Source organism: Thalassophryne amazonica, chromosome 5, assembly GCF_902500255.1.
Source record: "Thalassophryne amazonica chromosome 5, fThaAma1.1, whole genome shotgun sequence".
Lineage (NCBI taxonomy): Eukaryota > Metazoa > Chordata > Actinopteri > Batrachoidiformes > Batrachoididae > Thalassophryne > Thalassophryne amazonica.
Genome location: NC_047107.1, coordinates 51794069 through 51806547, shown reverse-complemented (window position 1 = coordinate 51806547; position 12479 = coordinate 51794069). Strand labels below are relative to the sequence as shown.

At 39.4% G+C, this 12479-nt stretch overlaps 1 protein-coding gene across 1 annotated transcript in view; it reads left to right on the top strand.

The window, feature by feature from the left end:
• The first annotated feature begins 2371 nt into the window (after nt 1–2371).
• rbm19 (RNA binding motif protein 19) overlaps nt 2372–12479 on the top strand; it is a 32322-nt gene continuing 22214 nt past the window's right edge. The window contains exons 1-9 of the mRNA XM_034170210.1: nt 2372–2518; nt 2599–2781; nt 2902–3009; nt 4829–4870; nt 5266–5470; nt 11042–11304; nt 11424–11483; nt 11615–11693; nt 11898–11969. Coding sequence (XP_034026101.1) covers nt 2483–2518; nt 2599–2781; nt 2902–3009; nt 4829–4870; nt 5266–5470; nt 11042–11304; nt 11424–11483; nt 11615–11693; nt 11898–11969 — 1048 coding nt within the window. The 5' untranslated portion in view covers nt 2372–2482. The remainder of the gene's footprint in view (nt 2519–2598; nt 2782–2901; nt 3010–4828; nt 4871–5265; nt 5471–11041; nt 11305–11423; nt 11484–11614; nt 11694–11897; nt 11970–12479) is intronic.

Genomic DNA, 12479 nt, shown 5'->3' with positions numbered 1-12479 from the left:
AATTATTAGGGTTAAGGTCATGGGGTCGAAGTTCAAAATTCAAGTATTTCACTCAGATTTGTATTGAATGTAGCTCAGTAGTAGCACTCATGCCTCACAGGAAGAAGGTCTAGTGTTTGAGTTCACCCATGCCCATGTGTATTAGGTGATTAGGAAACTCTAAACTGACCGTAGGTATGAATATGTTTGTCTGTATTGATGTGAGAGGATGGTGGTGTATCACTACTTCTGACCCTGATCAGTTTATGTGTCAAGAAACCGTTGATTCCTTGAAAGGTGCTGGTGGGTTCTAGAATTACCCTGCAAGATCACATTTGACAAAGGTTAATCACTGGGTCATGTCTGCCTGTCTGTTTGTTGGCCTACTCCTCCCAGGACCTTTTGCTGATTTTAACAAGCTTGATGTATCATTGAAGGTTGGCTGTGAAATTACCATTAAAAATTTTATTTTGGCAAAGGTCAAGGTAGAAAAAAGTGGACCAAATGTGGTGCACACACAGGTGGATTCCAGAATTGCTCTTGCAAGATCAGCCATAGGTCAAATGTTTGGGTGAAGATCAAGGTCATTGGGATCAAATGTCAGATTGCAATGGCCATTGCTGTCTTCATGCCAACAAGTACTATTAATTACAATGTTATATGCTAGTGTGTGTGCATGCCTAGTGTAGATTGTAGCCTTTAAATATGAAATGATCATTTCCAATGGATGTGCATTCCTGAACTCTCCAGCAGGTGCCAGTGTTCGGCAGATGGCAGCACAGCACGTGGTGTGTTCCTTTTAACGCATATTCTGCAACAATGTTCGAAACATGGATATTTTAAAGGTATTCATAAGTCTGGCAGTAGTGTTTTGAGTTTGCTATCAATAATCCCTAATGGTGGATTGTCCCCTCTGGGTCAGAGGAGAGTTATTGCCCCAAGTGGAGGAGTATAAATATCCCAGAGTCTTGTTCACGAGTGGAGGTAAACTGGAGGGTGAGATCATAGATGAATTAGGGTGGCATCTTAAGTTTTACAGACACTGTACCAGACCGTTGTGATAAGAAGGAGCTGAGGCAGAAGGCGGGACTTTCAATTTAGGAGCTGATTTAAGCTCATATTCTGACCTATGGTTAAGAACTTTGTGTAATGACTGAAAGAATATGATTGTGGATACAACTGAAATGAGATTCCTTTGGGTATCTGGCCTTACACTCCTGGACAGGGTGAGAAGCTCGACTATCCGGGAGGGACTCGGAGTAGAGCCGCTGCTTCTTTGCATCAAAAAGAGTCACTTGTGGTGGTTCGGGCATCTGGAGAGAATGCCCCCTGGTTGTCTTCCCAGGGAGGTCTTCCAGGACATGCTGGAGGCATTATATTTCCACGCCTCAGGATCCCCCAGGAGGATTTACTGCGCATATGGAAAAGAAATAGAAAAACTTACAAGAAGTGACATCAGTTCCAGTAATAAACTTTATATTTGACATGTGTTGTGCTTATAAGTCTCACTTTGATATTACACCTATCTACTAAGGATTCTGTATGTGGAATTACTGTCATATATTGTTCTTGTAAGTTCCCAATTTATAGAAGTCACATATTGTACAAATTTACTAAGGATCTTATATCTGGTTTAACAGTCACATGTATAACTTACAAGTTCCAGATAGAACAGATACAAACTTTATAAAATTTATGTATATCTTTTCCATGTGGGAGGACTTGGCTCAGGATAGGGAAGTGTGGGATGAGCTGCTTGATCTACTGCCTCACTGACACTGGACCGGACCCAGCAGCAGAAAATGACTGACTGAGTGAATCAGTAAATGAATATCAATAATCTGTAATACTGATGAAAGGTTTTGGTACAATTCTCTTTCACACATTCGACCTGTTTTTTATTCTGGTTTTACTTTCCCATTTTGATGTCAAGATCGTCATGTATTAGGAATAATGTTTCTCCTTACTGTTGTGAGTTTAAATTGTGAGCTCAAATGAAGGTGACCACATACAGACGTGTCTGTGAGCTTTCAGGGCACGGGGGGGGGGGGGGGGGGCTTTTTCAATTGATCTGGTGAATCAAAGTCCACCAGATACTAATCAGTTAGTTTGTCCTCATTATACACCCTTTAAAGCTGGAGATGTACAAGACGAGTATTTATTTGTTTCTGAGTTATTGTCTTCACAGCTGGCTGGGATGGACAAACACGTCAAATTAATAGGTTTGCGTTTCTACCGTACAAACTGTACTTTTTTGTTGTTGTTTCCAGCTCAAAGGAAAAGAAAAACAGGGGTTGTTTTGTTTCCCCTCCAGCCCAGTAGATGGCGGTAAAACATTGCAAAATCAGCTTTCTTCCTTAATGTTCAGGCGAAGAAAAGCGTAACCTGGATGCAGTCATAAGCCACGCCCCCTGAACATGGCGGATGAAGCCTCATGTTCGTTTGTTGACACCTGCTTGTACTGTTAATTTATGTTAAATTTGTCTAGTTAAATCTCCTAAATATGTCGAGACTCATCGTTAAAAATCTTCCCAACGGGGTAAGTAGATTGCTGACAGGCAGTGAGTGTGGTGTTTTGCTGCCGTTCGGGTGAACATGTTGGTGTTTGTGTGCGTGCAGATGAAGGAGGACAGATTCAGGACCATGTTTGCTGCCTTCGGCACAGTCACAGACTCTTCTCTCAAGTTCACCAAAGACGGCAGGTTCCGAAAGTTCGGCTTCGTGGGCTTTAAACTGGAGAAAGAGGCAAAGCGAGCTCTGAGTCATTTTAATAAGAGCTTCGTGGACACCTCCAGAGTGACAGTGAGTTTGTTAGGTCGTCTGATGATTCATCATGGCTTCACTTGGGTCTACTTTGGTTTCTTTTTGTCCTTTCTTTTTATTTATGTGTGTACTTATATAGTGCTGTGCCATCCATTCTAGGTGGAGATGTGCAAAGCTTTTGGAGACCCCACTAAAGCAAAGCCTTGGAGTAAACACAGCCAGAGCTCCAGCTTGGACAACCCCCCCGATTCAGCTGGTGGCAAAAAGGTAGCGTGCACGCTATGTCTGTCACCATGATTATGTCGACTTAATCGTTAGTGACAATGTGTTGTTCCATGGAGTCTCCAAATTATGGCGAACTGCCACTTCACAGCAGATTTTCACCAAAGATGATGCACATGTTGAAAGCCGGCCGTACACTGCACGATGATACAGCACAATAGTGCCTCATCAGCGTAACATGGTGTCAGTCTAATGCAAAAGCAAATGTCTGAATAACTGCAGAACAGTGTGCACCCCTGTCTGCTCCACACAGTGCAGAGGATGAGGAAAGTCCAAGGTTTGATTTCCCCCCACCATATCTAGGTGCTTTCTGTATGGAGTTTTCATGTTCTCCCCATGTCTGCTTGGGTTTCCTCCTGCAATCAAAAGGAGCTCATTCAGTGTGTGAATGAATGCAAAATGTATGAGGACCCTGCAGTAAATAGACTAATCTCCTTTCCTTGTGTCTGTATTCTCTGACTAGCCGGGATATTCTGAGTAAAGAAGCAAGTCCTATAGAGGTCCTGAGGCCTGTTGTTGTTTGTGCTTATCTCTGCACTGTGTAATGTGAAGTGGGTAATTCTCTGACTCCCCTGGACAGGAATCCCTCTTCAACATGCATTATTTCCACAGCCAAGGCTTGTACCAATTTACAGCTGGGTGGCCTGGGACAATGCACTTTATATATCTTGTTCAAGGACACAAATAAGTAGCATTCTCGAGATCTGCACCACGTCACGCCCGGCGAAGTGGTGAATCTGAATCTAGCTTGGTTCTATCAGCCAGCTGACAACTATCGTTGTCTGGAATGATGAGATTTCTACACCAAGCTGACCTGAAATGAACCATTTACAGTACATTAAATTGACTTTATTAACAAGTCTGACCCTTTTGAAAAGTGACCAAATTACATGTATTTGTACTGAGTTCAGCAATGTTTTCACTGGCCAAAAACGGCCACCAGAGGTCACTGGGGTAATTCCCAACATTGAGAATAAGCATGATTAAAACCCAGTTATACATATTGGCAGGCCAGGTTCTTATGGACTGCTCTACATAATTATAATAATAGATGTAAATCCCTTCAGCTGCTCCCTCATTTTCACTCGGGGTCGCCACAGCAAATCCAAGATGGATCTGCATGTTGATTTGGCTCAGGTTTTACGCTGGATACCCTTCCTGACACAACTCCACATTGCATGGAGAAATGTGGCAGGGGTGGGGTTTGAACTGGGAACCTTCTGCACTGAAACTAAGCACACTAACCACTTAGCTACCACCCCTGCACCTACATAATTATACTAATGTTCACTGATTATTGAATATTCAAGTATTACTTTGCTACAACGGAATAGATTTAGTTTGCTCAGAGTTATTGTATGTGTATGGAGAGGTGGGAATGAATGGCAGCTATATGCATTACCAAACATATTTATCTTATGTGCATAAATTAATCAAACCAAATATAACTTTGAGTATTCCAACATTCTGTTTGCATTGACATTTACATTTAAATTTCTGTGGAAAAGTCCACCCCTTAAGACACTAACTTGAAGAATGTGAAGAATCTTGAACCACAGTTAGACTGTAGTATCACATTTTCCAGCAGCCTGTAAGTAAGTCCCTTCGGCTGCTCCCTTGTTTGCACTTGGGGTCGCCACAGCAAATCCAAGGTGGATCTGCATGTTGAATTGGCACAGGTTTTACGCCGGATGCCCAAAGCTTTAGCTTTGTTTACTTTGATTGTCAAAGTTCTTCAGACAGTTCATTTGTTCAGAATGTTTTGTTTCACCTATTAATATTTGCTTCTTCTTTCTCCACTTAGAAAAAGAAACAGAAAAAAGAAGCCAACAGCGCACTGGGAGATGTGAGTCAGAAAGCCTGTTTTAGTGGCTATCATTAAATATTAAATACATCAGATCTTCACATGGATCATATAAAGTTATAAATATGTCCACTGTAGTAATACTGTGCATAATTTCTATTGCAGATGTCCAGACATAATCTTTTTTTAGTTAGCAGTGTTCACGCTACAGAATTCGCATTTGGATCTTTCTTTTAAAAATTCAGTGACATGGTGTTTTCTCATTTGGAGAAATTACTGTTTGGATTTTCCCCAACTGAAAATTCTCAGTCACATCCGTGTAAGGAATGTCAGTCAGCCTCTGATCATGTTCTTTAATCTTACTATGTATGTTTTTTTTTTTTTTTTTTTTTTTTTTTTTTTTTTTTTTTTTTTTTTTTTTTTTTTTTGCATGGCAGCTGGAGGAGGAAGAAAAATTCAAGGAGTTTATGTTGGTACATCAAAATCGTAACCAAGCACCAACCTGGACAAATGACACTGTCCAGCAGTCAGCTGGTAATGACAGCGGAAGGAAAAAGTCTCAGAACAAGAAGACACCTTCAGATGATTACCTCAACTTTGATTCAGACCAGCCAGATGAGGAGGAATGTGAAGATCAGGAAGGTTAGTCATGTCAGTACCTTTTTTGCTATGTAGGCAAAATCCCTGTCCACTTCAAGGCACGGAACATGCAGTTATGAGTCAACTAGCAGTATACCCAGGCATCAGTATTTAGGTGTGAGATTACATAGACATTTGTGATACACACCAGATCCCAACAGCCACCTGTCAAAAATGAAGCCTGTCCAGAAATGGACAAAGTTGCTATTCGTTGAATTGTTGCTTGAGGCTGGCTCCCAAAAAGGAGCATGTTGCCTGAGAAGCCTATGTTAAAATATTAGACTTTAGATGAGAAATAAGCATGTTTACAGCCTGATGCAAAAAAGAAAAAAAAAAAATATTATTATTATTATTTTTGTTTGTCTCTATAGGTACTTTCCTCCTCCATGACAACTGTATGTGGGTGGAAAAAAAAAAAAAAAAAAAAAATATATATATATATATATATATATAAACTCATTTAAGCCACTCTCATGCATAATTAGGGATGTGGATACTTTGAGTGACAGGTAGTGTGTGCTATCAGCCGAGTGCTCCAGTCACAGAGGCTGTTAGAAGTGGCTGTGGACCAAACTTTGTCTGTGCTTTTTGAGCATTTTATTACATGTACCTGTAATAATATGACTTGTTGTGCAGCTAGTAATTACGGATCATCTAAGAAGTCTGTGCGCCAGTATTTCTGTCTTGTTAAATTTTCATGTGATTTATGTTTGCCCTGTTAGCAGTTGCCCCGTTAGTTTAGCTGACATTAGCACCACTCCACACTAACTCAAACATTACTAAGGCAATCAGCTGAACATAATTTTTAATATGTGCATTCAAGTCATCCATCATGAAAACCACCACCGCATCCACAAAAAATATATTTTGATTAAAATACCTCAACCAAGGTTAGCCTGTTAGCTTTAGCTTGTTTGGTAACACTGAGATGGGGTGTGTTCTGGCTTCATTTAGCCCACCCAGGTCACGCAGAGCCCTGGCGTTTTTGTGGAGTGGCTGCGCCGTTGACAGCGTGACACTACCAAGCTATTTGTAGCCATGGCATGTCTGTGGGTTAAATAGAAGAAATGTGAGTATTCTGTAACTTGTCTGCTGGTCAGAAGTTTCACAGAGTATTAATCTATTTGTTGTCAACTCATAAATATACAGTAGTGTTCAAAATAATAGTAGTGTTATGTGACTAAAAAGATTAATCCAGGTTTTGAGTATATTTCTTATTGTTACATGGGAAACAAGGTACCAGTAGATTCTCACAAATCCAACAAGATCAAGCATTCATGATATCCACACTCTTAAGGCTATGAAATTGGGCTATTAGTTAAAAAAAAAGTAGAAAAGGGGGTGTTCACAATAATAGTAGCATCTGCTGTTGCATGTGCTACAAACTCAAAACTATTATGTTCAAACTGCTTCAATCCTGTGAATCACTAATATTTAGTTGTATAACCACAGTTTTTCATGATTTATTCACATCTGCGAGGCATGGAGTCAACCAACTTGTGGCACCTTTCAGCTGTTATTCCACTCCAAGATTCTTTAACAACATTCCACAATTCATTCACATTTCTTCGTTTTGCTTCAGAAACAGCTTTTTTGATGTCACCCCACAAGTTCTCAATTGCATTTAGGTCCGGGGATTGGGCAGGTCACTCCAAAACATTAATTTTGTTAGTTTGGAGCCAAGATTTTGCTCGTTTACTAGTGTACTTGGGGTCATTGTCTTGTTGAAACACCCATTTCAAGGGCATGTCCTCTTCAGCATGAGGCAACATGACCTCTTTAAGTATTTTGACATATCCAAACTGATCCATGATACCTGGTATGTGATATATAGGCCCAACACCATAGTAGGAGAAACATGCCCATATCATGATGCTTGCACCACCATGCTTCACTGTCTTCACTGTGAACTGTGGCTTGAATTCAGAGTTTGGGGGTCGTCTCACAAACTGTCTGCAGCTCTTGGACCCAAAAAGAACAATTTTACTCTCATCAGTCCACAAAATATTCCTCCATTTCTCTTTAGGCCAGTTGATGTGTTCTTTAGCAAATTGTAACCTCTTCTGCACGTCTTTTATTTAACAGAGGGACTTTGCGGGGGATTCTTGCAAATAAATTAGCTTTACACAGGCATCTTCTAACTGTCACAGCACTTACAGGTAACTCCAGACTGTCTTTGACCATCCTGGAGCTGATCAGTGGGTGAGCCTTTGCCATTCTGGTTATTCTTCTATCCATTTTGATGATTGTTTTACGTTTTCTTCCACACGTCTCTTTTTTTTTTTTTTTTTTCCTCCATTTTAAAGCATTGGAGATCATTGTAGATGAACAGCCTATAATTTTTTGCACCTGCGTGTAAGTTTTCCCTTCTCCAATCAACTTTTTAATCAAACTATGCTGTTCTTCTGAACAATGTCTTGAACGTCCCATTTAGCTCAGGCTTTCAAAGAGAAAAGCATGTTCAACAGGTGCTGGCTTCATCCTTAAATAGGGGACACCTGATTCACACCTGTTTGTTCCACAAATTTGACGAACTCACTGACTGAATGCCACACTACTATTATTGTGAACACCCCCTTTTCTACTTTTTTTTTACTAATAGCGCAATTTCATAGCCTTAAGAGTGTGCATATCATGAATGCTTGGTCTTGTTGGATTTGTGAGAATCTACTGAATCTACTGGTACCTTGTTTCCCATGTAACAATAAGAAATATACTCAAAACCTGGATTAATCTTTTAGACACTTAGCACTACTATTATTCTGAACACTACTGTGTCACAGGAATTGAACCAGTGGAAACTACAAGATGAGTATCAGAGAAAAACCTCAGGGGAACGTGGTGATTTTTCAGCCTAGGCCCTATTTTTAGATGTTTTTGAGTTCCGCCTTTCACTTAGGACAAAATCGATGATAATCAGTGCAGTATTGTGTTAAAATATTAATGTCGTCACGGGTTAAACAGGTCTGCAGTATATGCCTATGGGAAAAGTGGGGAAAAAAGCTCAAAGTAAGCTGCTTCTTGTCACCACTGAATGGGCAAAACTGTCATTAGAACTGTTTGGTGGCATGGAGTTTACACAAAGAAACCGTTTTAAATGATTGATCATACAGGCAGTGACTTACCTTTGTGTTCTTACCATTTAGCAAATATGACTGTCAATGAGGTGCTCATTCCTATTACAAGAGAAGAATCATTTTGGTGCTATGGTAGTAGGCCGTTTTGCAAAAATGGCAACACAGTAATGACAGGATTCACACCTTTCAGATTAACTCTTCACACAAACCACAATGAACATTTCTTCACAGAGTGAAATTATTAAGGCTGCTTGTGTTGTTTGAGTTACTTTTCATTCCCCATCTTGACAGCTTTGCACAGCAAATATTATCATCACCTTCCTAAAATAATGGCCTAAGTCATGCTTTAGAGAATATGACTTAGGCCATTATTTTATGAAGGTGGCGTTATAATACATGTAGGCCTGTCGTTATGTTATCACTCTTGTTTGTTTGTTTGTTTGTCTGTCTGTTTGATTGTGAACAGCCTGAAGCCCACAAGTTTTTCCTATATCATTATGAATTTTTTACTGGGGATTTATATCCTGAGCAGCAAGACCTGATTAAATTTTCAAGGTCAAAGGGCAAAGTCAGGAAAAATCTTGGAAAACTGGAAAAATCCCTATCTTTAACATTGAACGAATTTTCACAAATTCATAATTCTGTCAAAAAAGATCTAATTTCTTACATATTTGAGAGTGTTATGTAAGATGATCTGAATCTGATCTAGATTACAGATTTTGTGACCATTTAAATTTAACATTGAAAACCCATTTAATGTATATATTACATTCTGTCTTAATCAAATGTTCTCCAGTTACTCTCATATTTGAAAGTGAGATGCACACTGGCACTCACTATTACCTGACCAAGTTTGATCTGGATTGTGAATTTTGTAGCCATTTGAATGTAGTATTGTCAAGCCCATTTGGTGTACATTTTGCATAACAGTGGTCCCTCGTTTATCGCGGGAGTTACGTTCTAAAAATAACCCGCAATAGGCGAAATCCGCGAAGTAGTCTGCATTATTTTTTTTACAATTATTATAGATGTTTTAAGGCTGTAAAACCCCTCACTACACACTTTATACACTTTTCTCAAAGAGGCATTAACATTTTCTCACTTTTCAAACCTTAGTAGAAAAATAAGTCCAGTATTATAGAAGGAAACCAAAGATCAAAACCTGTTTTCAGGCCCAAACATTTGTTTGAGAAATAAAAATAGAACGTCTTCCTATAAATAATTATGATGGCTTTTAGAACTAACAAATTTAATTTTAACGATCAACCTACAAGGTTGGACACATAAGAAATTATTAATAGTGACTGACCAGTATTTCACAGTTCCTCTGACCATGCCACTTCATCCTGGCGCCGCTCCGCTGTAGTGTCTTTTTCCACTGAGTGACACCTCGGTGCAGATGTCTTCTTCTGAGTGAAGAACATAGTTATGGGTAGTTGTTGGCGCTCTTTTTTTTTTTTCTTCTGGGTGAGAAGATTCTTATAAACAAATTTGGTAAGCTAACCGCATTCTGTACTGTACAGGAGACACGGCACAGAGGAGAATGATTGACAATGGTGTACAGTCCCTTAGCCAATCAGGATGCAGAACACAATGCGTGGGCTCTCCCTTAGCCAATCGCGGTGATGCCGACCAGTGCCGTGACCGGCCCGCCTGATGAGAACGCAGAACACAATGCGCTGTGTAAAAAAAAAAAAAAAAATGCAAAATTGCACTAAAAAAATCTGCAAAACTGCAAGGCCGTGAAAGGTGAACCGCGTTATAGCGAGGGACCACTGTATATTGCAATCAAAAGTGCCTCAATCACTCTCATTTGTGACAATGAGGTGCAAACTGGCACTCTCAATGAATAGACTAAATTTGATCTGCATGTGATCCGTATTGCAGATTTAGCAGATATTTGATTATTTTTAACATTGAAAAGCCATTTTGATATATATTCTGTATTATATTTTAGCTTATGAAAAGCTACGTCTAACAGGACTTTGGCCTTGAAATTTTTTTCCAAGGTAAAAATTTGTGGAATTGGAAACTAGTGTTGGCGGAGGTTTGGGCTGTACGAGGGTGGTGCTCTAGTTTGCTTTATTTTTGCCATTTTTGTTTGTTTAAAAATATTCAAGCCACTGGCTTTTCTCTCTGTCTTCCTGCTCATGCACTGCAAGGTGAATTACCCAAAATAATCAGAGTGCAGTTACAGGTAGTATCGAAATAGAATACCTGGTAATAGTGTTGGTGCAGCTATAATAAACCTTTACATAATGAAATTTGTCCTGATCTTAAATATGAAAATAATTGATGTCACATGTTGCCAGAAGCCACAGTGACACATCAGCAGTTTTTATTTATGAGTCTGAGTGGTCTCTTTTGAGTTTCAGACTGAGATGTGTTGAAGGAACAGTCTATATGGGCTACTTTCTTTAAACAATTGTGTCTCTGAATTGGAACAAGGCTGATCTGTTTCTGTGCACAATTTACTGGTAGTTTTTGTTGCTTTTAGGTGTCTCTAAAGAAGCTCTGAAGTCCACCCTGTCGGACATGGAGTACCTGCGCTCAAAGGTGGCTCAGCCTGAGCGTACTATGGAGGAGAGTGGAGAGGAAGATGATGGTGAATATGGTCATAATACAGATGAGGATATTGGCTCCACACAGCAGGCAGGCAGCACTCATGACAGTGGTGACAGTCACAACATCTCAAAGCCCAAAACTTCACTTTCCTCTGTTGATAGGAAGAGCAAAGTAAAGAAAACTGCAAAGCAAGAGGTGATTGATCTGTGCATTCATCATATTAATAATACAGGGTCGTATTTCTATTTTTGTCTTCAGTGTGTACAGATTAAAATCTGCTTCTGTCTTTTCAATCCATCTTCTGCCTTTATTAGACAGAGCCAGCAACAGACTTCACAGTGAAACTGAGAGGAGTTCCATTTAACGTCAAGGAGGTGAGTGAAACAAGATCAGCCTAATAGAGGAGATGAGCTTAAAGTGGAGATGATATTTTGATTTCAAAATATTCAACACATTTCACAGAATGCGTTTATGACAGTTTAATATTTTTGTGTCGTGTCAATAGCAACAAATACGAGAGTTCATGACCCCGCTGAAGCCTGCAGCCATCAGAATTGGAAAGAATGAAAGCGGCAATAGAACAGGTACCAGGCTGGAATTTCTGGTTCATCTCTCCATATGTTGAGGACACTGGATATCCTCAACATCTGCCAGTTATATGTCCAGTGTGTTTATCGCTGTGTGTATGTATATATATATATATATATATATATATATATATATATATATATATATATATATATATATATATATACATACATACATGTGTGTGATATGTGTCTGTGCAGGTTACGTATATGTGGATTTGCATTCTGAAAAGGAGGTGGAAAAGGCTTTGAAGAAGAATAAAGATTATATAGGTGAGGAATGTCATCTGACTCATGTTTGTGCATCTATTTATTGATTGATCAATGTAGGCCTGCCGTGTTTAATGCTTTTTTTTGTTGGATGATATATTTTCCCCAGAATACTTGTGCTTGATGCTGAGGGGTTAAATTGTGTACCACGTGCCCCAGGTTCAAATCCCAGACTGGGTAGCCTTTGCTGCATGTCGCTCCTTCATGCTGTTTCTCTGTTTTCTCACTCTCTGTGTCCTGTCATCAAAAAGAAAAGATGAAAAAAAATCAATTCTAAAAAATTTATAAAATAATTTGATATCTCTACATGCATTATTATTATGTCCTAAAACAGTAATGCAAGCAAGAAGAAGAAGAAGAAAAACTTAACTATTAAAGCCCCTTTCACACCGAGCTTGCATACAGTTGCGCAAATTCATATGGAGTATGTTGGAAAATTGCACACATTTGGCATAGCCCCTGTGTAGGCTGGTGTGTGATGGCGCATGGTTGCGTTCCTAAACTTGCTTATAG